Here is a 23,008-nt window from a genome sequence, read left to right as displayed (position 1 = left end):
CTCAGTCCCCTTTTTAAACAGACAAATGGGCGACTTCCCGTGGCTCCAATCACCAGCCAAAAGGGTACCCGGACCAGTGTATTTTGTACGGAGAACCGCTGCTCCAGGCACCGACAAAGCAGCGGCGCGGGGCAAAGCAGCGGCGCCGGCCAGCACAGCCGCGCTGGCCGAAACAGCCGCGCTGGTGACCTGTGGAGCTCCTCCACCTGGGAATTTCCTAGTCTGTGGGCAATAAAAATGTGGCGTCCACTCACCCTCTGCGCTTTCACTGGGAGCTGCAATCCTGAGCTGTTCCTAAACGGCTATCTTGGATCCTCCCTGACCCCTAAGGTTTTTTTTAAATTATTATTTCAAGATATTCACATACTACCATTCACATATTTAGATGGGCACTCGAATCCTCTTTTGGTAAAAGATACTGGGAAACCAGAGGAGCTGCTTATGAAATGTCAAATGGAAACATTCCAAACCACTGACAGACAATCTCAGTGCTAGGAAAAAATAATATGAGTGAAAACTATTGCATATGTGGGCGATGGCAAAATGTAGAAAATCCTTTTCTTACAAAGTCAGCCATTACATTCTAGGTAATCAAGATGAATATTAAGTTTACAGATCCCTGGCACAGTCAGATGAACACACTAAATACAAATCTATAATTGAGAAACAGGATCAGTAATGGCTATTTGCCCAACCTGAAAACCAGATCAGTTTGATCCAGTCCTACCTCTAATCTCAGAATTTTGAGATAAAACCTCATTACTAAAAATAGAAAAAAAGGCCAGGAGGGAGCTCATGCCTGTAATTCCAGCACTTTGGGGGGCCAAGGAGGGTGGATTGCTTGAGCCCAGGAGTTTGAGGCCAGGCTGGGCAACATGATGAGACCCTGTTTCTACAAAAAAATACAAAAATGAGCCAAGTATGATGGCACATTCCTGTGTTCACAACTACTCAGGAGTTTGAGGTGGGAGGATCACCTGAGTTCCAGGAGGTCGAGGTTACAGTGAGCCATGATAGTGCTACTGCCCCCCAGCTTGGGTGACAGAGTGAAACCCTGTCTCAAACAAAAAAGAATATTACATAGCAGATTTTCAGAATCAAAGAGTATATCAGCCAAATAGATTAGAATGACTCAAAAATTATCCACACTTAGGAAAACATGTTTATAAAATATTATTATCCTTACCTGCATATTTTCTTTACTGGTAAGAGGTTTTCCTGAGTCAAATGATTGAAATAGCTGTCAAAATACAAAATAGTAACAGCAAGAACAAGATTATTTGAGTATTCTTTTAAACATTTAATGTGTTCTAAAATAATTTTAATTATCATTTTTATTGAAAAAGTAATATATGCTCTAGTCAGAAAAGATATAGTATAAAGAAAGTAAAAATCATACATAAGTCAACTTCCTTTAAGAAATACATTTATAGTCGTTTTTCCTACTAACTTCTTTTGGCTCACTTTTTAAATTTAAAAAAATAGATTTGTATTCCACATTCACTAATATTACATCATAATTTTCTTCCCATACCGTTATTTGTAAACTTCAGTCTAACTAGTAGGTGATATTCTATCCCATGAATGTAGCCTAATAACCTCCTTCGTATTGTTGGACATCTCAGGGAGCTACTTCCCCATCATTATTGCATCGTTCGGCCCTAGTTTAAATAACACTGATAACTATTTTGTCTATATTTCTGATTATTGCCTTAGGATAGATTCCTAGAAGCAGAATTCCTGGGTCAAAAGATATGAATATACTGAGAAAATTGAAAGAGTCTGGCTCAATTTACACTCCCACCCACATTGTATGAAAATGTCAGAATTATTGCACTGTTAAAAACATTGAGTATTATCACTTAAAAACATCTTTATCCATTTGAAATAAAATTGTATGGCAATTCAGAATAAATATTTTTGGTTGTTTTTTCCCCTTTTTTGGTGTATTACTTGTTATCATATTTAGCTCTAAATATAATGTTGCATTGGGAAACATTTAGATTATTTGCCACAGGAGACTGACATGTCTAGTAGGATGCATCTCTCTTGATACAGAGGCCCTTTTTAAAGTATGCCCACTGGTAAAATCCAAAAGTGATGCCCTCTGCCCCTCCCTCATCCCCCTTGGTCACCAGGAAGTCACCAACAGCTTCCATGGACAGGCTGCTCACAGGTAGATGGTATTCTACTCAAGTACCTGTACCTCTTTGCCTGGCCATAATAACGTTCAGGAGAGGCTAGAAGTGCAGGGAACAAATCTTACCAAAGAACAACAGAAGTATTCTACCTAGTCTCTCTCAGAGCCCCAGTTACCCATATGAGTGACCTTCTCATTCATGCTCTCTGGACTGGTTTTCCCCACTTCCCAATCTAGCTTTCTTAATTGCTCACCTTACTTCCTTGAATCACTTCCCAAAGAGACTATTCTTCCCAAATCCTAGTCTCAGGATCTGCTTTTGAGGGAACCCCCCCAAAAACAATACATCACAATAGCTTTTATTGAAAAAGTATTGGTAAGTGTTTAAAAACTTTTTTCTCTACTTTGAAGATATTCTTTATTACCCATAATACATTGAAAAGTGAGTAAATGAATCCAAGGGGAAATCCTTGGTGGTATAAATTAAAGAGAGTTTAATAATGGGACTTTAGATTTGGTGATAAGAGCAGAATCCTAATATGAGTATAATGTTAAAAAATAGAATTTTTTTAAAGGCCTGTGAAAAGTTCAATAGTAATCTGTAGGATTTTTTCAGTTACTACTTTTACAAGTGAAACTTAATTCATTAATCCCTTCTTTAAATAACTAGCCTGCAGCTTAATAACATTGGCACCTATTTTAATTATAAATCCTGAATGTATTTCCTCTTTTAATTACACTTTTTAAATTCCCAACTGAAGCTGGAAAGTTGCAAATTAACTTTGAGAATACAAAATCTGAAATCAGAATCTATTGGGAGATAGATTCACCCACACATTTATCTTATGAAAACTAGTCGATAAAAATGGAGTTTGGAATCTACATATAAAAATTAGTTTCTGACCTTTTGTTTATTTGTTCCAGTGAAAGCAGTGACCATTGAAAACTCTCTTGTTTCTCATCCTACCCAACTGGTTTCTCTTTTCTTCCCATCCTCCTGGACTCTAAAGGTGAGTGACCCTAATGTTTAGACCTCTGACTTCTGCTTTTCTCTATCTGCCTCATCTCCAGCTGACTTCATCCAGTTCCGTGATTTTAAATCTCTCTTGTTATGTTCCCAAATTTGTCCCTGCAACCGCAACCTCTCCCCTGAATTCCAGACCCTATATGATCTGCACCTACCTATGCTGTGTCTCCACCTGGATGTCTCCTGGGAATCTCATACTTAACATGTTCAACCCCTACCTGGAGCAGTATTCCCCATTTCAGTATATGAAAACATCTTCCTACCAGTTGCTCAGGTTGAACATTCTTCCTTGCCTCCTTTCTCTTACATCCTGTATCCAAACCATCATCAGCAAATGCAGCCGGCTGAACCTTCACAACACATCCAGAAGAGGACTGCTGTTCACTCCCTTCACCACTACCACAATTACTATCATGCCTCACTCAGATTATCTGCAACAGCCTCCTAACTATCTCCAAATGTATACCCCTGCCTACCCACAGCCTCTTTCCCAAACAGCAAATAGTGTCCTTTCATATTTAATTCCTATCATGTCACTTCTCTGCTCAAAACTCTGAAGTTTCCCATCTCATTTAGAAGAAATTCCAGTCCTTATCAAGCCCTATAAGGTCTTACATGATCTGACTCCTAGGTCACTTCTCCCCGTCTCTTCCTCCTCCTCCTTATTGCAGCCTCACTTTCCCGACTTGGTTTTCCTCAACCACATCTTGCAAGCATCCCTTTTAGAACCTCCACCCTTGCAGTTCCTCCTACCTGGAAGTTGTTCCCCCAGATCTTTCCATGGCTCACTTCCCCCAAAACTTGCTTATTATAGAGATTCTCCAAACCACCCTGAATACAATAGCACCCCATTGCCCTGGTCATTCTCCATCCCCTCAACTCTGCTTGATTGTCCTTGACAGCCATGTATCACCACCTGACATATACGTATGTGCTTAACTTATTTAGTGTTTGTCTTTTTCACTGGACTGTAAGCTCCAGGGAAGCAAGAGCCCCACTACTGTCTTTCAACCGCTCTATCCCCATGCCTGGATTGGCACCTGTATTCAGTAAGCACTCAAAAAATATTTTGCAACTAATTAAAGTGTAATTAACTGAAGAGGAAGCAAGAAAATGCTGCTAATTTAATCCAGGTAAGAAGATGATTAATTTACGCCACAGAAAATGAGCAGAACATTCAACCATCTGACTCTAGTCTCTCTCTTTTCCCCCATTCTGTGTGTATCTATCTATCAATCGATCAATCACACAGATATATGCATATATATGGATGTATATACATATATACCCATGTGCATGTGTGTATCCTATTGCCTAATACACATCCCTCTTGGGATCTTCTGTGCACAGCCTCACACCGTATTACAATAAATTATAATGCTATAGCAGTCATATGGAATAATAAGCAGGTACATTTTAGGGGAATACTCTGAAGTAATGATCATACTATATGTAAATATAATGTCAGCTTATGTTCGTGATTTTCAAGACTTATAGTTCATTCTCCAGGTTGCTTTAGGTCCTCCAAATCTGAATCTAGCCAGTTGGTATTGTGCCTATCAGTCTCACTCCTCACACAAACACTCTCTCCCAGGCAAACCGACTTGCTACCTTCTCCCATTCTCTTTGTTGCTGGTATGGGAGGGCCCAAGCATCTGCCTAAAGCATGATCACCCGGTGATTCCCAGGTCAACATGAAGACCAAAACAGAGGAAAATAACAGCTCACTCTGATTTAATTTATGCTTTAAACGTCAACTCCAGTATTCATTTTCAAGGGTACTTCAATTATCCAGTTTATAAATGCAAATTAAACAAGCCAGGTAAAACTATCTCCTAAAATCAACAAAGGTTAGACAATATGGAGGAATGTTCTCTCCTCACAGAAATCAGAGGAAATTTGAACACATTCTTAACACTTTAGTATAAAGCATGACAATCAAAGAGATCCAAGTAAGATATAAGGAAAGACTATTTTGATTAAAAATATTAACCAGAAATTATAATGTTAGACCCAAAATCTAAGTAGTAGTGGCTGATTGATGTGCCTAGTGAGACTGCCCATGGTAACTATAATAAAAAGCAACATGCAGCATCCCTGAGCCAGAATTTGATTGCAAAAATCTACTCCAAAACTATGCTCCCTCCGCCATAACACCCTTCCAACCCAGACAAATGAAACGTCGTAAAGTCCTCATGCTAGTTGTAACCAGGCTTAACAAAGAGGTCTAGCATATCGGAGATTGTAAACATACTTTCACAGGAGTGTTTCCTACATTTTAGGAGTATTTCCCTCACAGGCAAAGAAATTGCTTTGAATCAAATTGTCAGGTTACCTTCATTTTTCCAGCAGCTTTATAGCCTGCGGGTATTGAACAAGGCATGTTTTTTCCATAGAAAATCTGGGATATCTCATAAAAGGCTTCAGAAAAGAATCTCAAATCTATAAGGACTTCTATCTGTAAAGCAAAGGAAACAATGAGGTATTTAATTAAACAATTTGTTGTACTTAGAAAATAAAAGTATAGAGAAAATCATCAACTTTCTGAGATCCAAAGTTTCTGCTTAATGTTGGTAATGCATTACGAATTAATGTTTACTAGACACAGTGGAGGGAGATGCATGTGTCTATGTGTATCCCCATTTACATGTGCAATGGACCAAGAAGCTAACAACAGCAGGCGGCTGTTCAAAACAATGGACATTTATCAGATGCTGTTTACTTCATCAGAGGCAAACATAACATATTAATATTTTTATAATATGATAGCTGTCCAAAAGTTTTTAAAAATGAATTTTTTGTTCCCATTACTAAGTATAGCTTAAAAGAAAAACAAAACAAAAGCACTCCTAATGTTCCCCAGCACAGCCAGGGAAGTCAAACTGGTAGACTAACTCTACAATGTATCAACATAGAGACAACTACTAATTTTATTTTTAACTTTTATTTTAGGTTCAGGGGTACACATGCAGGTTTGTTATATAGATAAATTGCATGTCATAGGGGTTTGGTATACTGATTATTTCATCACCTGGGTAATAAGTATAATGCAGGTGAACAGGGTCTGGAGGCAGGGAACCTAAGGCCGTCTCACACCAACTTTCTTGAACTAAATTGAAAGGACAACCCTAATTTTCCATGCCTAAGTAACAAAAAGACCAGCGGCTACTCCCTTTGCAAACCTCCATCCTTTCTGTGCAGTAGATGGGAAACTGACTGTCTGCAACAAATTAGACTTATTGCAGGTAAGTCATCATTTGCATACAAGTATAATTTTATAACCTCACCCGGATTTTTTGCAACCGATCAGATATTTGCACAGGAGTGTGACCTTTAACTTCACTTCAGCCACTGGTTGGCTGCTTTCTGCAACCAATCAGACAAATTGTGGGCTACCACTTCATTTACCTGGGGTGAGCATGAAGTGGCCAATGGGAAATGCCTACGGGGTATTTGGACCCAAGAAGATTCTGTATCCGGGCTCTCAAGCCGCTGCTCAGGCCTGCTCCCACACTGTGGAGTATACTTTCATTTTCAATAAATCCCTGCTTTCATTCTTTTGTTGTGTCATTCTTTCTTTGCTTTGCTGGGTGCTTTGTCCAATTCTTTGTTCTAAATGCCAAGAACCTGCACAATTTGCAGTCGTGACCCACTACTGGTGACAAGTATAGTACCCAAGAGTTAGCTTTTTGGTCCTCACCCTCCTCTCACCCTGCACCCTCAAGCAGGCCCCAGTGTCTATTGTTCCCTTCTTTGTGTTCATGTGTCCTTAATGTTTAGTTCCTGCTTATAAGTGAGAATATGTGGTATTTGGTTTTCTGTTCCTGTGTTAGTCTGCTGAGGATAATGGCCTGCTCAGCTCCGTGCAGGTTGCTGCAAAGGACATGATCTCATTCTATGACTGCGTATTATTGCATAGTCTGTATGTACCACATTTTCTTTATCTAGTCTACCGAAGATAGGCTAGACTAGATAAAGTTATTTCATGTCTTTGCTATTGTGAATAGTGCTGCAATGAACAATTTTCCTACCCATAATTAATGGCCACTGTCAATTTTAAATATATATATTTAACAATATTAATCAATTGACAGCTATACATTTTATAATGTATACAATACAATCCAGCAGGATCATCAATCTGAAAATTATAGAAAAAGTTATTATTTAAATGCATTCATTCATTCAACATATATATGGAGCACCTCATATGTACAAGCACTCTTGGAGGCTATGTTCCATTGGGATGCATGGTTAGCTAAACTTACAGTGACACCTAAAGATATACACAACATACAAAGGGATACAGGGCACTCACAAATACTATTTTCAAGACTGTGGTCAGGAAGGAATTCTCTGTGAAGGAGACCTTCAAGAGAAGATTTGGGAAGGGCATAAAAGAAAACAGACATGCACATCTGCTAAAGGGACCTTAGGATAGAGGCCATATGGCAGGACTCAGGGAGCAAGGGGAGGAGGTCAGGAGGCAAGTGTGAATGCTGGCCATGAAAGGTCAAGTAGAACCTGAAGACCAGAGAAGGGACTTCGCATGTTATTCCCTGTGTGATAAGGAGTTATTAGAGAGTTTTAAACAGGATAGGGCCCTAACCTAAGTTTTGAAAGCCATCTAGTGACTTTGTAGAGAATAGAGAAGGGTAATGTGGAAGCACAGAATAAAGTACAAAATTAGATTAACATGTAAATATATTACACAGGAAAAGAAAACTCCATTTATCTTCAGCAAGTCCACCCACCGTACTCTGTTTCCAATTTATTATTATCTTAGCTATCTCAAGAGTGTGTGAATTTTAAAGAAATAAAAATGTGAGCTAGTGGGAAATCGGATACATAATAACTGAAAAATAAAATATAAAATTCAGGGAAATATTTTTTAAAAGAAAGAGAAAATTGCTTGTCTATTGAGTTGCATACTCTGCTCCTTGCCCAAGACACCTTGGGCTCTAATCTCCCCAGTGCCATATAATATCAAAGGAGGCTCTAGGGGAGACATATAAACTCTTTCAGGTTTCTAGGTGACCATTTTTCTCATTAGCCCTAAGAGGAAACACTTCCCCATATCTGCATGTGGTTAGTTTCCTTGAGTCTTGACTATATGATTGCTGTACATGGACTCTCTATGGCTTCAGTTTATCATACCAATCTGACCATTTGAAAAAGCAATTGGGTAAATAATGGACATATATTTTCAGAGGTGACCAACACTGCAAACACAAACAAGCCAGATAGCAAAAAGAACTACCCACAAATCAACCATTCACTCACACAAATACAGAACCATTGGTACCCTTCCTAGGTTTGATATGTTAAGAGTGATAAATCTTTCAAGATGTTGGCAGTTCTAAAGCAAAGCCAGGCCAGCTGATCATGAAGAGGTCTTAAAGCTTTCCCTGAAAGACTCTAGGGCACTACAGAAACTTCAGAGTGTGATCTACTGCTCTTTGATTTGTCAGAAAGCATCATTGTGTGTTTTTCCCGACTATGACATTTCTCTCTTCCCACTCCCTGGCCCCAGTTTACTTCAGAAAGGTCAGGCAGACTCTGCTCACACAGGCTGTCATCCCTTCCTCTGTATGATCCATCACTTGTGCTCTTTCATTGCTTCTGTCAAAACCCTAGTCTGGCTTTTCCATCCTATCATGCCAGTAAGATCCCAGTTCTCCATATACTCCCAACACTGCTACCAGATACCAGATATGATGTCATTCTCCTGATCCAAATCCTATAATTAATTAGAGAAAATAATAAGATTCTAGATAAATTTGATAATTAATTCTCCAACCCAGTTCTCCAGAATTGAGTCCACAGTTTTTCTCTGGTTTTTATGCTACTCTAGGACAAAAACAGCTACCAAGCGCTAACAATAGGATTTTTTTAAAAAGTCATCTAACCACTTTGTTCCAGATTATGTCTTTTGGGGCCCCTCTAGATCTCCTCTTCATGAGTTATGATCATTGCAACCATTTCATGCTTCTTGCCTCTTAATGACAGACCAGATTGTATGTGTTACACAAATCGGATACTGCAATCTCTTCATTTCTCTCATGGCTCAACCTCCACATTACATCTCTTCAGAGTTGGGAATTCAAGACTAGGTCCCTGGTATTCTCAAGGTCATCAACCTTTGGCAGTCTCATGTTATCTTCTACAACCTGCCTACTCAAAACCTCCGCTGTAGTGTAACTGAACCACCCCGCCCCTAAACGAGTCAGCACTTTCTCACCTCTTTCACACTACTAAGAAATGTTCCCTTTTTCCTCTCTCCTGCTCCATTAATTCTACTCTTTCAAGCCTAAATCTTACCTACTTAGTGAAACCTAAAGACTCAAATCCAGTTTTTCTTCTTTCAAACTCCTGGAGACAGCGTTCATCACACTCACTTGGAAATGAAAGAGTGGCAGGTGCCAACATTATGGTCTTGGGTATACGTCCTGTCTTTTGTTTTAGTTTTCACTTCCTTATAAGCAAGGACCATTGGCTACATTTCTTTGACTGAAGTTACTAACACGGTGCTTTTAAATAGGAAATACTCAATAAATATTGTTGTAGGGTTAAATCAATAAATATCTGCCAAGTATTTTCTAGGTGATTTAGCACTAAACACTATAAAAAGTGGACAGTATGCACTTGATAAATGTCTGCAGATTTTAAATTCAATAGTTAATTACTGAATTTCAACTATGTGAATGTATTACTCAAGACACTACAGGGAATTAAAAGATGAGTAAGATACAGATCCTAGCGTCAAGAATTTTGCAATATTGAAGAGAACATTATCTTTTGTAAAAGAGAGAAAAGTTACATGCAGTTTCTTTTAAAAGTGTTGGAATTCAAAAGCAAGAGAGCTCATATGAGTTCAGTAACTCAGAGAGGGTGATTCAGAAATTTTCATGGTCAGTAACAAATTATTTATTCCCAGGGTAAAATCACTAATAGCACCAGAATTATTCTTAATTTCTTTACTTAGAAATAGAATGCAATGGTGTTGAACAATGAGAACACATGGACACAGGGAGGGGAGCATCCCACACTGGGGTCTGTGGGGGGGAAATAGGGGAGGGGCAGTGGGGGGTGGGGAGTTGGGGAGGGATAACATGGGGAGAAATGCCAGATATAGGTGATGGGGAGGAAGGCAGCAAACTACACCACCATGTGTGTACCTAGGCAAAAATCTTACATGTTCTTCACATGTACCCCAGAGCCTAAAATGCAATAAATAAATAAATATAAATAAATAGAATGCAATGAACTATTTGGGTCTGAAAACATAGACCCCAGGGCAGGGTTTAGATAGGAAGAGCAATTCAAATGGAAATCTAATTTTCCCTTATTAGAAAATAGAAGAAATCTGGAGACAAAAGATAGAGAGTATTTCCACAAAAGTGGAAGTATGCACGAAGCCAGTGGTGTGTTGGAGCCCATCCAAATTACAAGAGCTGACTGTGCACATCTTGTCCCCTATTCCATCGTTAGTGATGTCTAGTTGGTAGCCTGAAGTCACGACATAGCGGGAATATTCACACCATGGATAGAAACTGCAAATGCCACAGATGAAAGTTTTGAGGTTTTTTAGAGCCAATTATGACATTGACGGCCCATAGCTGATTGCTCCATTCGATCAAAGGCAGGAGATGATGGCCAAGAGAGTTTTTAAGCTCAATAAAGCCAAGTGTTCTATATTAAATTGTTTGTTTTGCCTCAACTTAAATTTCCCTGTCTTCCTAATTTTTAGTAAAGTCCACTATAGAAAAAAGAGTGAATATATGGTATGTGCATGTGTAAAATATAAAATAGGGTTGAATTCCATATTAGAGTTGAGGAGGTACAGAACCAGAAGCACATTTGTTGGATATTGACATGATCCATGTACAAAACAAACTCAATAGAAGTGGGAGCCGGCAACATGGGTGATTAGGAAAGAGGGCAGAGAGAACAAGGTGCTTCCCACTCCACGTAGTGTTCAAGCCAATCGCATGTGAATCTCAAAAGCAGAGAATCTTAACTGACTTCTGGATGACAGAAATTTTTTTTTTACAGATTGTTTTTTTTTAATTTAGCATCTGATCTTGTCAATTCAATTGCCTGTGCATTGAAAAATTACTGTGTACCATGATATCCGTAAAGGTCCTTAGGAATAAGTTCACAGAAACTTCAGAAAACTGGTTCGGTTGGTCTTCACCAGAAACCCAGTCTCTCAGAAGCGGTGACTTCCAGGCCAATTAGTGTTGGGTGAGCTTTATTTCCATGTTCTCATTTCTGTTGCATGTTCCTCACTTTACTGTGGCCCAAGCATAAAATAATCTACACCTTTCTAACTGGCTCTTTCTCATACTTTATTATAATAATGGGCAAGTTATTTCTTATATCAGTATAATGCCATGTTATTATCAGTGCGTTATTATGAGTCCTAGGATCAAACTAATACATGACAATATACTTAATAGTTCAAGAATATCAAATGTCTTAAAAGCTTGTAACATACCTTGAGGATTCTTGCTTCTAGATTTCTGATTAAGTCTTGACAAATTCCAGAAACAAAATATTGGTACAATGCAAGAAGAGGCAAAACCTATGAAAAGAAAAACACTCTTTGTTATATGTTTTATCAAAGTAATAACCGGATAATCAAATTTCGCCAAATATTAACTATAGGATATGTTATATATTGATTTACTTTCCATGCTAGGAAACTATACTGCTGGATATAAGTGAAACGCTCTATCTAGCACAGGCTTCATAAGTTTTTCAGAACTTTAAGAAGCTATCAGAGATTCACAGTTCCCAGTAGATGCCATTTGGTACCCCAAACCCAGGCTGCTCATCTCTTTAAGCAAGAAGAGGTTAAAATCCAATCAATTATCTTCCTTGAAAACAATTAACTCAACATGAACACATGAATCACTGTGGCCTGTGGAAAAATTCTAGCAAATGAGCTACCAAATAACTGTAAAATATAAAGCAAAGAAAGTCAATCTATGCCCCTAACTGGACCTACATATTTGTTTCAATACCAGCTGCTTTTTGTCTTCAATTAGAATTTTTCTACCAACAAAAAATATTTATAACATGCCTATTATATGTTAGGCACTGTTGAATGAGAACAAAATCTAACAAATTCCTGCCTTCACATAGCATATATTCTACCGATTAAAACCCAAGCTTACTCTTCACATAATATTTTTATTTTCCTAGAATTTCACCCCAAAGTTCAATTGCTCTTGAAGTTTCATGGATATATGTGAAGGCTTATAGAAGACCAATATTTCAATTGGCCCAACCACGATCCATCACGAGAAAGATGTGGTGAGGACAGTTTTGTCTAACGTTGGAACAGCTCCTGATCTCAAGTCAAACTGGAAGCTCAGTTCCTGCAACTGTAGCCTGCCCTGACAAAGGAAAATGGGGTAAAAAGGATATTGGGATCCCCATTAGTTAGCAAATTACTTCCCATAGCTCCACAGCTCTGGGTCACATAGCAAATTTTATATTCAAGGGAAGTCCCCTTAGCCACTGGGCATCTTCTGGAGAAGGTTGATGTAATACGAAACGGAAACTGTTTACTTCTTGCAATTTCAGCTGGGGAACCTCTAATTGTCAGTCAACTGGCAGCTGCTAATAGCAACAGCTTTTTAAAAAGATTAGAACTGGTCTTAAATGATTTCAAACGTAATACAATACATTTTTCTATAATTATGCCCTACGAACATAACACAATAGCTTTTTCCACAATTAATGTAGCACAAAACATTAAGAATCGGCGATTACCTCTGAGGTTGTTTCTTTTCTTTAGTGAGAAATAAAAACACAGCACTTTATTGCTGCCAATTGCTCAATTATTCAGAAAAACATTCTCAATTTCTTCAGCTTTAGAGGGAAAAAAACCTCATTTCTTTTCCAGCACAGTGATATGTATTATATATGAATATGTCTAGGCAGCTAAAGGTTACCCAGGGGATGGAACTATTTCTTCAACCCAGAAATGAATCCCTTTAACAGTGAGAGGAGCACTATTTTGTTATTTTTCAAAAATAAACAATTTCTCACCAAGTCTGCCAAGTGTTAAATGCACTTATCAATCTCTTTAACACATGGTTTTACAAGTTCTCAGTTCATATAGGGGGCAATAAATATTTTCAATTTAAAGAGAGATCTGAATTTGGAAGAATAAATATGCCAAGAGAATAGAAAACAATGTATGGGGAGGAAAGTAAGTAGGTATGAAAATCGTGGAGGAAAGGGAAAGAAGCAGAAAAGGAGAAAGAATAGATGTAAAGAAGTAGAGGGGGAAAAGAGATACAAAATAATAGAGGGAAGAACATAAAGAAAGAAAAAAGACAAAATAGTGGAGGAAAATATAAAATGAACAACAATTCTAATAGAACATACTAGTTTTTTTTAATGCAACCAGCTTCAAATTTATGACCTATACTGTGATTTCTTTCCTCAAAGGAAAGGAGAGCTGTATTTGAATTTTTTATTTCCTAGGACATTAAAAAATCTCTATCCTTTATCTACTTAGAATCTATTTTTCTCTTAGAGACACCCTTGACAGAGAAAATACAAGACACATAAAGATAAACTTCTTTCAATAAAGAACCGCTCTCATAGTTTTGGGATTGATATAACCTGAACAACTTAATGCAGTGGGTTCCAAATACCCTAGACTTCTGTGTTTGAGATCAGTGATGCATTCTGATCAATTTCACTAACCATCTTAAGAAAAAAAATATAAAGTAACACAGTAAAAGGAGGAAAAATCAAATAGACTGCTTTTGTATCCAAAATGCAAAGAAAGAATATTAATTCATACATTTTAGTTTGAAGTGTAAGAATCCTACATACGTAGAGTTTAAAAATTAAATAGTAATTGACCAAAATAATATTAGCAAAATTTGAAAAGTATGAGGTGAGTGGAGCAAAATATCCCAGTGATAAATATGTGTTGATTTTACGAAGTACTTACTATTAGGTTTTGCCTAACAAAGTGCAGTTCACGTATAATGTAATACAGACTTGCAATTACAGAGCAAATGTCAGCCCTGTATCTGTCTGAGAAGAGCTCAATGCCTGGGAGAAGTTGAGTGATTTCATATTGAGCATAGCAACGTTCCGCTTTGGGATGTGGAAGTGTGGTTCTAAGCAAACCCTGAAAATGCAAAAAAAAGTGAAATAAAAAGCTATAGATTCCATTTTCAATAATGAAGCAAAAAAGATAAACACATGTACTGCTTTCTAAAATGCTTAGTGAATGCCTAGCACACTGTACTTTGTAATAAATGGTACTTATTTATATTATCAACATTACAGGTTCCAAATGCTTTTATCACTCCAGATGGGCTTTTAAAATTCCATGGTAGTTGGATATTTATTATTTTCAAAGAAATTATCATTATATTAAATTATCTTTTGTTGAGGGTCAATTATATGTTAAGCACTGCTGGTAAATTCTTTATACACATTATCTCATTTAATGTTAGTTTAACCTGCTCTTAGAAGGAAGGATTATTATCTCACAAATGATATAATTGAGGCTTAAACAACTTATCTGAAGTCACATAGCTAACGATGGCAGAAAGGAGATTCAAAGTCATGCCAATTTAGCTAAAAAAAAAAAATCTATGTTCTTTCCACTATAGCAAGCTGTAAGTAGAGGAAATGACTACTTGTTTCAGAAGTCTAAATCAGGCAGAAGTAATTTGAAACTTTTAACTGCTTAAATGAAAAGATTTTGTTTAATCTTTAATTTGATCAATATTTTTTGGTAATTTATGTAACTGACATTACACTAGATGTTGGGGAAACAAGATGGATATACAAAACCAAATTTTACCTTGAAGAGTGCTTCTTTTGTTATCTTAACAATGACAATTTCTTAAGGACAAATGCATTATGAAATTATTTTAATGTACATTTTAGAAAGAATTTCAATCCAACAGCTTATTAAGGTCATGAAGTATCCTACTCCAAAATACTTTGTAGTTGTTGAAATTTTTACTAACGTAAATTTGTTTTAAAATCATAAAAAGAATAAGGCTTTAAAATAAATCCTACTAGCTAATTTTTATTTTAGGTATAATATTACTAAGAAATTAATAATACATTATTGTCCATATTAAGCAAAAGTTAAATATTTGTTAAAACACTTATTTTCTAAAACATAAACATCTTCAAGAACAAGGAGTATCAGAAAGTAAAGAATTCGATGCAGGAAGTCAGAGTTGGGTCATTTCCTTTATACCCTTGCCTCTTCTACTTCTTCCCTTTGAAACCTGGGCAAGAGATAGAAGGAACATAAGAAAATTGAAAAGTCTGGTCTTACATTCAGAGAAGTTCTTCCTGAAGAACTCACTTATTTAGATTTCATAAGCTAACAGACTTCTCTGATATACAGAACAAGAATACCCATCCTTCAAAGTAAATAAAACCTTTAGTAGATTCCAAAGGCCCCTGGTTACTTTTCAGAATTTTAAAATATCTTGTATTTCAGATAAAAGCTTCTTTCTTCTTCAGTGAAGTTAAACCAAAATTCTGAGAACTGCAAGCATACCTCTCCTGCAGTCTTCAAGTTATTTTCCACCTTCATCCTAAGATAGACTGTATAACACATAACCAAGCAAAACTGAATTTAGAGATGAGGTAACCTAAGGCAACTATTTGAAGTCAAACAGACTGGCTTCAAACTGACTACTAGTAACATTATCTTACTTAATCACAGGAGACTCAGTTTCCCCATCTGTAAAATTCCTTCTTCTGTAGTCTACAGGAGAAAACTAACACTGTTAAATATTAAAGGTGCACCCGGCATGGTGGCTCATGCCTATAATCTCAGCACTTTGGGAGGTCAAGACAGGTAGATCACCTGAGGTCAGGAGTTCAAGATCAACCTGTTCAACATGGTGAAACCCTATCTCTACTAAAATACAAAAAATTAGCTGGGTGTGGTGGTGCACGCCTGTAGTCCCAGCCACTCGAGAGGCTGAGGCATGAGAATTGCTTGAACCTGGGAGGCAGAAGCTTCAGTGAGCTGAGATGGCACCACTACACTCCAGCCTAGGCAACAGAGTGAGACTCGGTCTCAAAAACAGAAAAAAAAATTCACGATGAAAGTGCCACTGGGGTTCAGCCAGCAAGAGAAAGATGGGGTTGTGATATTTAAATTAAGATTCATGCTATTTTGCTACCTGTGAGCTTTCTGAATATGATAAACATTTTTTACTGATCTGATGAATGGTTGTGCTACCATGGAAAAACATATAAACATAAAACGTTACCTGAAAGAGTAATGCAGACAAAATGCAACAGTCAGTTCTCTTTTCAACATTCAATGACTGAATAAATCTAAGTAAGTATAAGAAAAATAAACTGATTAGTAGAAAATTTCCAAAAACATTTTGGCATAACTGTACCTTTACATACATATCCAGAACACAAAAGGTATAAGAAAAACATATACATATAAATATATAAGAAAACAGAAGGAAAATATATTAAAGAAGATAAAATTCCCCTGTAATCCTACTGCCTAAACACGATTACTGGTAACATTTTAGTCAATTTCCTTATACATATTTTTTTCTGTATACAATTATACACATGTAGAAACAAATACACATAGATTAAGACTAGAATTATGCAAAACACATTATTTTATAAACAAATTTTTCATTCACACACATAATGAACTGTATCATTCTTCTAAAGAACTTTAATGTTTTATCATACGAATGTGCTATAACATAAAAATACGAATCTCAACTCTGGCTTTTTCCAGTGCTGAGGTAAACATTGTTATGTCCACATTTTTGAACACTTATCCTATTTGTTCCACTGAATGAACCCCTGGAAGTGGAAGTTTTTGGTAAAAGGAGGTGCACAGTAAAGGCTTTTGATGAGCACAGTTAAAGAACTCCCCCTGAAGACTGAAGCATTGTATTTTCTCTCTAGCTGTTTATTATGGTGCCTTTCAAACATTAAGTATCTCCACCAAAGATTAATGTCTCTCCATTTACAACTCTTTCATTTTATGTCCCTTAGAAGAAGAGTTTGAGTTCTCTATACTGATGAGTCTTAAAATTCACATTTGTAACTACAAAACACGTTACCTTCTCCTAAGTCTTTCTTAGATAAAACCAATCAGGTTCACTACATTAATAAAAATGTCTATCACAGTTCAGCTTCACTGTGTGGATCTTCAAGTGTGGTATTTTACAGAGGGGGAGAAGAGTTTCCTCTACTCAGGGAGTCTAGGAAAATAGCCAAAGCCCCTGTAGAATCACATCTCCTATGGCAGTCAGACTTCCAGCTGGGTAACCAGGAAATGACTTTCTGTTTGTTGAAAATCACTAGGTAATAACTTCAGAGGCACAGAGAAGCTGAGGTGCCCTCTGGCAGGAAGGCTGTGCTGTTCCTTTCCAAGCTGTGAACTTTCCTTGGCTTTTCCATTCCCAAGTGCCAAGCTCCACTAAGTCATAAGCAAGCGCAGACTTTGTTTCAGGAGAGAGAGAGAGAGAGAGAGAGAGAGAGAGTGTGAGAGTGTGTGTGTGTGTGTGTGTGTGTGTTCTATCCCAGGAGCACAGAAAAATCAAACGTGACAGAGCCCTAAATCTTTGATGTTTAATACGTCTAAAGCATTACTTTCTTACTACCCTGACTGAAGAGGCTAATCTAAAAGCAATGTGATCACTTCCTAGGAACAACTAAGTTTTTGTTAAGTGTGCCCTACAGCTTAAAGCTATGCATGTTGTTGCCCACCACCTCCGACAGGTAAGCTAGAAAAGCAACTGGAGAGGTGAAGGAAACCTATATCTCTACTTCCTCCATACTTTTCAAATTTCACATGTTAATCAAATACTTAAGATATTTGTGATTGCTAGCTATGTATAAGCCATTGTTAAAGACATTCACCTGTGTTATGTGTGGTAGGCTAAATAATGGCCTTCCAAAGATATTCATGATCTAATCTCTAGAACCTGTGAATATGTGACCTTACAGGGCAACAAAGACTTTGCAGATGTGATTAAATTAAGGCCACTGAAATAGGGAAGATTATCCTGGATTGTCACCGGTAGCCCTTGTAAGAGAAAGGCAGGAGGGTCAGGGTCAGAGAAGGGGACGTGAAGATGGAAGAAGATGTGAGAGACGGAGAGGGGTGGGGGTGGGGGAAAGATGTTAAGCTATTGGTCGTGAAGATAGAAGATGAGGCCATGAGCCAAGGAATGCAGGAGGCCTCAAGAAGCTGGAAGAGATAAGAAATCAGCTTCCCCCCCAAGAACCTCTAGAGAAGCACAGCCTTGCTGACACACTGATCTTATGATTTCTGAATTCTATAACTGTAAAATAATAAATCTGTTTTGTTTTAAGCCATTAGGTTTAGGGTAATTTGTCACAGCAACAAAAAGGAACTAATACAGTATGTGTTATGGGCTAAATTGTGTCCCCTAGAAATTCCTATGTTGAAGTCCTAACTCTCAGTGACACAGTTTGAAAAGAAGTCCCCACCAAATCTCATGTTAAACTGTAATACCCAGTATTGGAGGTGGGGCCTGGCAGGAGGTGTTAGGATTGGGGAGTAGATCCCTCATGATTGGCTTAGTGCCATCCCCTTGGTGATGAGTGAGTTCACATACATCTGGTTAAGAGTGTGGCACCTCCCACTCTCTCTCGCTCCCATTCTTGTCATGTGAGATGCAGGCTCCCATATTCAAATATGGCCTTCTGCCATAATTGAAAGCTTCCTGAGGCCTCACCAGAAACTCAGCAGATGCTGGGACCATGCTCTCTGTACAGCCTGTAGAACCACAAACCAATTGAACCTCTTTTCTTTTTAAATTACTCAGTCTTGGGTATTTCTTTGTAGCAAAGCATGAACAGCCTAACACACCCACTAACCTCAGATTGTGACCATACTTGAAGACAGGGCATTTAAAGAGGTAAGTAACTAAGTTCAAATCAGGCCACAGAGGTGGGCCCTAATCCAATATGACTGGTATCCTTAAAAGAAGGAGATGAGGACATTGACATGCCGAGGAAAGACCACATGTGGACACAGTGGTCTTTCCTATGTCTAAGCCAAGAAGAGAGGCTTCAGAAGAAACCAATTCACCAACACCTGTTCTCCAACTTCCAGCCTCCAGAATCATGAGATAACAAAGTTCTGTTGTTTAAGTCACCCAGTCTGTGGTACTTTGTTATGACCACCCTAGGAAATCGATACAGTATATCATGTAATTTTTACCACCCTGGCTTAGAGATGAGGACACTGAGGCTCAGAAGGAATGTGAAACTTGTTGAAAGTAACTGGATTCTTGTACATTCTTGGATAAGGCCCATGACTGACTGCCTCCACATTGTTTTCTTGCTCCCACACCAACTGCTCATTCATTTGACCACTCAGCAAGTAGTTGTTGAGCCAGACGCGGGTGCTCACGCCTGTAATCCCAGAACTTTGGGAAGGTGAGGTGGGCAGATCACTGGAAGTCAAGAGTTCCAGACCAGCCTAGCCAGCATGGTGAAACCCTGTTTCTACTAAAAATACAAAATAATTAGCTGGGCATGGTGGTGGGCACTTGTAATCCCAGCTACTCAGGAGGCTGAAGCAGAAGAATCTCTTGAATCCAGAAGAAGGAGGTTGCAGTGAGCTGAGATGGAGCCACTGTACTCCAGCCTGGGTGACAGAGTGTGACTCCGTCTCAAAAGAAAAAACACAAGTAGTTATTGAATGCCAGCTGCATGTCTGGCACTTGGGATCCATCAGTGAGCAAGGCAAACACCTGGGCCCAGATGACACTGATATTTTGGGGCAAGCATTGTGTTACAGGAAGAGGAGATAATCACAAAGCAATAAACATCACAAATAAGTAAATAAACTGTAAGGCCCTGTATGATATGGACATAATCTCCCAGAAATCCAGTGTGCATGAGGCACAGCATTTTGCATGACATGGGAAGGGCACCCTACAAGGAAGCTATTAGCTGGTACACAGATTCTTCCAACCTCACACTCACTGTGCTATCTTGGCTGATATGACTGCTCCTTGCAAACACCCCCAGATGCCAACTTTTGACAGAAACTCCTTGCTGTAGTCTTTGAAACCCAGAGGTGAATGGCTGTTGGTGACATTGGTGAGTGAGGGGCCAAACTCTTTCCACGTGTGCAGCACGTCTGGTTTTCTGAATATGTCATCAAGAGCTTGACACCAACACTTAAAAGCAGCCCTAAAACAGAGACAAAGAGTCAAGGAGTACATTTTCTGAGACCTGCTATTAAATCTATCTTCCAGAAGGGAAAGCAAATACACAGAAGCAACATCAATTAACATATGTATAACTATACACACATCCACTGTTCTTAATGGTTTCTCTCAGGTAGCGTTTGATGAATAAAATGCAGCGAGGTAGTATTGCTGAAGAACTAAAATTCATGAAAGACAATTTTTTTCATAATCATTAAAAACTTTTTCAAATAAGCAAATAAAACAACTTTGCCCTTGTTCTACAGATTTCTAAAAATCTACCTTTTCTTTTCTGCAAAGATGAGAAGACTTCCAAGTGAATGCAACGCCTGAACTTTAAGACTTCTTTGATTACTGGCTTGGAGAACATCTATATTTTTAATCAAGTAAAAGAACAAATGTCAGTTCCTAGAAAAATATTTTCTTTATATTTGCAAGAATATTTTAAACTGCACTGTTCCTTAACTGTGTAGATTGCAATAAGCAAACTGCAATAGCACCTTCAAATGTCACATGATATATATACACAAAGAGTGAGCAAACGTTCTTTTTGATTACAGAGTGAAAGATTGGCTCTAACATACTAATAATGAGGCTTCGTGGAGAAAGCAGAATAAAAGTCAGACAGGTAGACGCAGGAGAAGAGAAACTTTGGCAAGGCATGTAAGGAAAAATGGCTGAGTATGTATAGGAATGATGGGTATGACTGCAGTATGGTTTTCCGAAGAGGGTGAACTGAGTCTGAAGAGGGAGGTAGTGGTCAGGTTCTGTGGGCCTCTGACTGCCACTTAGAGAAATGTGGATGTTATCCTATAGCAGATGAGAAGGCTCAAAGGGTTTGCTTTTTAGCAGACATGTGACAAGATAACCACATATCAGGTTTCTCCTTTTACCTAAAGGCAGAAAATGTATCTTTAATATCACATAATTGGCCAGGCAAGGTAGCTCATGCCTATAATCCCAGCACTTTGGGAGGCCAAGGCAGGCAGATCATCTGAGGTCAGGAGTACGAGACCAGCCTGGTCAACATACTGAAACCCCGTCTCTACTAAAAATATAAAAATTAGCCAGGTGTGGTGGTGCATGCCTGTAATCCCAGCTACTCAGGAGGCTGAGGCAGGAGAATTACTTGAATCTGGGAGGCAGAGGCTGCAGTGAGCCAAGATCGTGCCATTGTACTCCAGCCTGGGCAACAACGCAAAACTCCATCTCAAAAACGAAACAAAACAAAACAAGAAAATCACACAATTTTTTTTTTCTTATGAATTCATGCATTCTGGGATTTGTAGCCAAAAACCCCAACCAACATGGCAGGGGTTTCTAAAGAGGGCAACACTGTCCCCCAGAGGGTATTTTAGAAATACGAGAAAGGGTTTTGTTAGATGTCACAATGGGGGCATCTCTTAGTAATTCATAGGTTAAGACTAAAGATGTCAGATGGCCTGCAAGGCACAGAAACTTCCCCCACAGTGAAGGAAAAGATCAGAAGTCTGTTTATCTGAATCTCACATCAAACTTCGTTTTCCACATATAAAGGGTATTTCTGCATGATTTATAAATGTCCATGATTTCTGAATTTTCCAGACACGCAACCACTGTAGTACTTTGTTTTGTTCAGGACTTTACCAAGATTTATTTACCATTTTAGAAAATCATGTCACAAAACTTAATAATGTTGATAGTATTTGAGTCAGCAATACAACATACCTGTCTCTGCCTGCATGTGCAGCTGTCACATTCATGGTGATTCCATATCCAGGATATGAGCGTCTGACTATTTCTTTACAGCTTCTAATGCCTGAGCATTTACATACTAACAAACTGATTCTTTTATTATAAAGTGATGCTGTTTTATTTCTCCCCATTTTTATATTTAGAGCTTCATAATAATAATTTTCAAAATAATGTGTATAAGAATATATTAAAAATAAATTTTCTTTCAGGAAGTAAAAGGGGTATTATAAAATGTCTCTTAGGAAAAAAGAAGACATTGGGTCTCTCATGTAGGTTGAGAATATACTACTGAATCTGTAGAAAAGCCAAATCAAGGGAAAGACAAGGAAAACGGAATCAGCTGTGACCAGAAAAAAAAAAAGAACATCATCTCCATCCCCACAAGGGGTTCACAGCTCCAGTTAAAGAGGGATAAACAGAAGGGTGGCCTAGAATCTCATAATAGTGATGGCCAAGCTAAGAAAACGGGTAAAGGGAGGAGGCTGGAAGCTTCCTCTGTCCCCAGACTTTCTGTCACTGCTACAAGGGTATGGGCTCTTTCACCTGTCTTTTAAAGGTAAAATTTCACAACCAGATGCAATCTCAGCATTAATGCAGAAGATCATATTGAAAATCCCGAAAATTAAAATTTGAGGACCAGATGCAATCTCAGTATTAATGCAGAAAACGCGGCTGGGTGCAGTGGCTCACTCCTGTACCAGCACTGTGGGAGGCAGAGGAGGGCTTATAGAGCTTGCACCCAAGAGTTCGAGATCAGTCCAGGAAACAGGGTGAAACTCTATCTCTACAAAAAAATATAAAAATTCATCAGGCATGGTGGTGTGAGCCTGTGATCCCAGCTGCTCAGGAAACTGAAGT

General features: G+C 38.2%; 1 protein-coding gene across 1 annotated transcript in view; it reads right to left on the bottom strand.

The window, feature by feature from the left end:
* CFAP54 (cilia and flagella associated protein 54) overlaps window positions 1-23,008 on the bottom strand; it is a 361,147-nt gene that overhangs the window by 171,278 nt on the left and 166,861 nt on the right. Inside the window, exons 42-48 of the mRNA XM_017511466.2 lie at window positions 20,699-20,786; window positions 20,190-20,399; window positions 16,457-16,523; window positions 14,149-14,331; window positions 11,668-11,754; window positions 5,503-5,625; window positions 1,187-1,240 (exon numbers count right to left, since the gene is read on the bottom strand). Of these exons, the coding sequence (XP_017366955.1) occupies window positions 1,187-1,240; window positions 5,503-5,625; window positions 11,668-11,754; window positions 14,149-14,331; window positions 16,457-16,523; window positions 20,190-20,399; window positions 20,699-20,786 (812 nt within the window). The remainder of the gene's footprint in view (window positions 1-1,186; window positions 1,241-5,502; window positions 5,626-11,667; window positions 11,755-14,148; window positions 14,332-16,456; window positions 16,524-20,189; window positions 20,400-20,698; window positions 20,787-23,008) is intronic.

The sequence above is a fragment of the Cebus imitator genome, unplaced genomic scaffold (genome assembly GCF_001604975.1).
Source record: "Cebus imitator isolate Cc_AM_T3 unplaced genomic scaffold, Cebus_imitator-1.0 Scaffold18, whole genome shotgun sequence".
Lineage (NCBI taxonomy): Eukaryota > Metazoa > Chordata > Mammalia > Primates > Cebidae > Cebus > Cebus imitator.
This window is presented reverse-complemented; position numbering and strand designations above follow the sequence as displayed.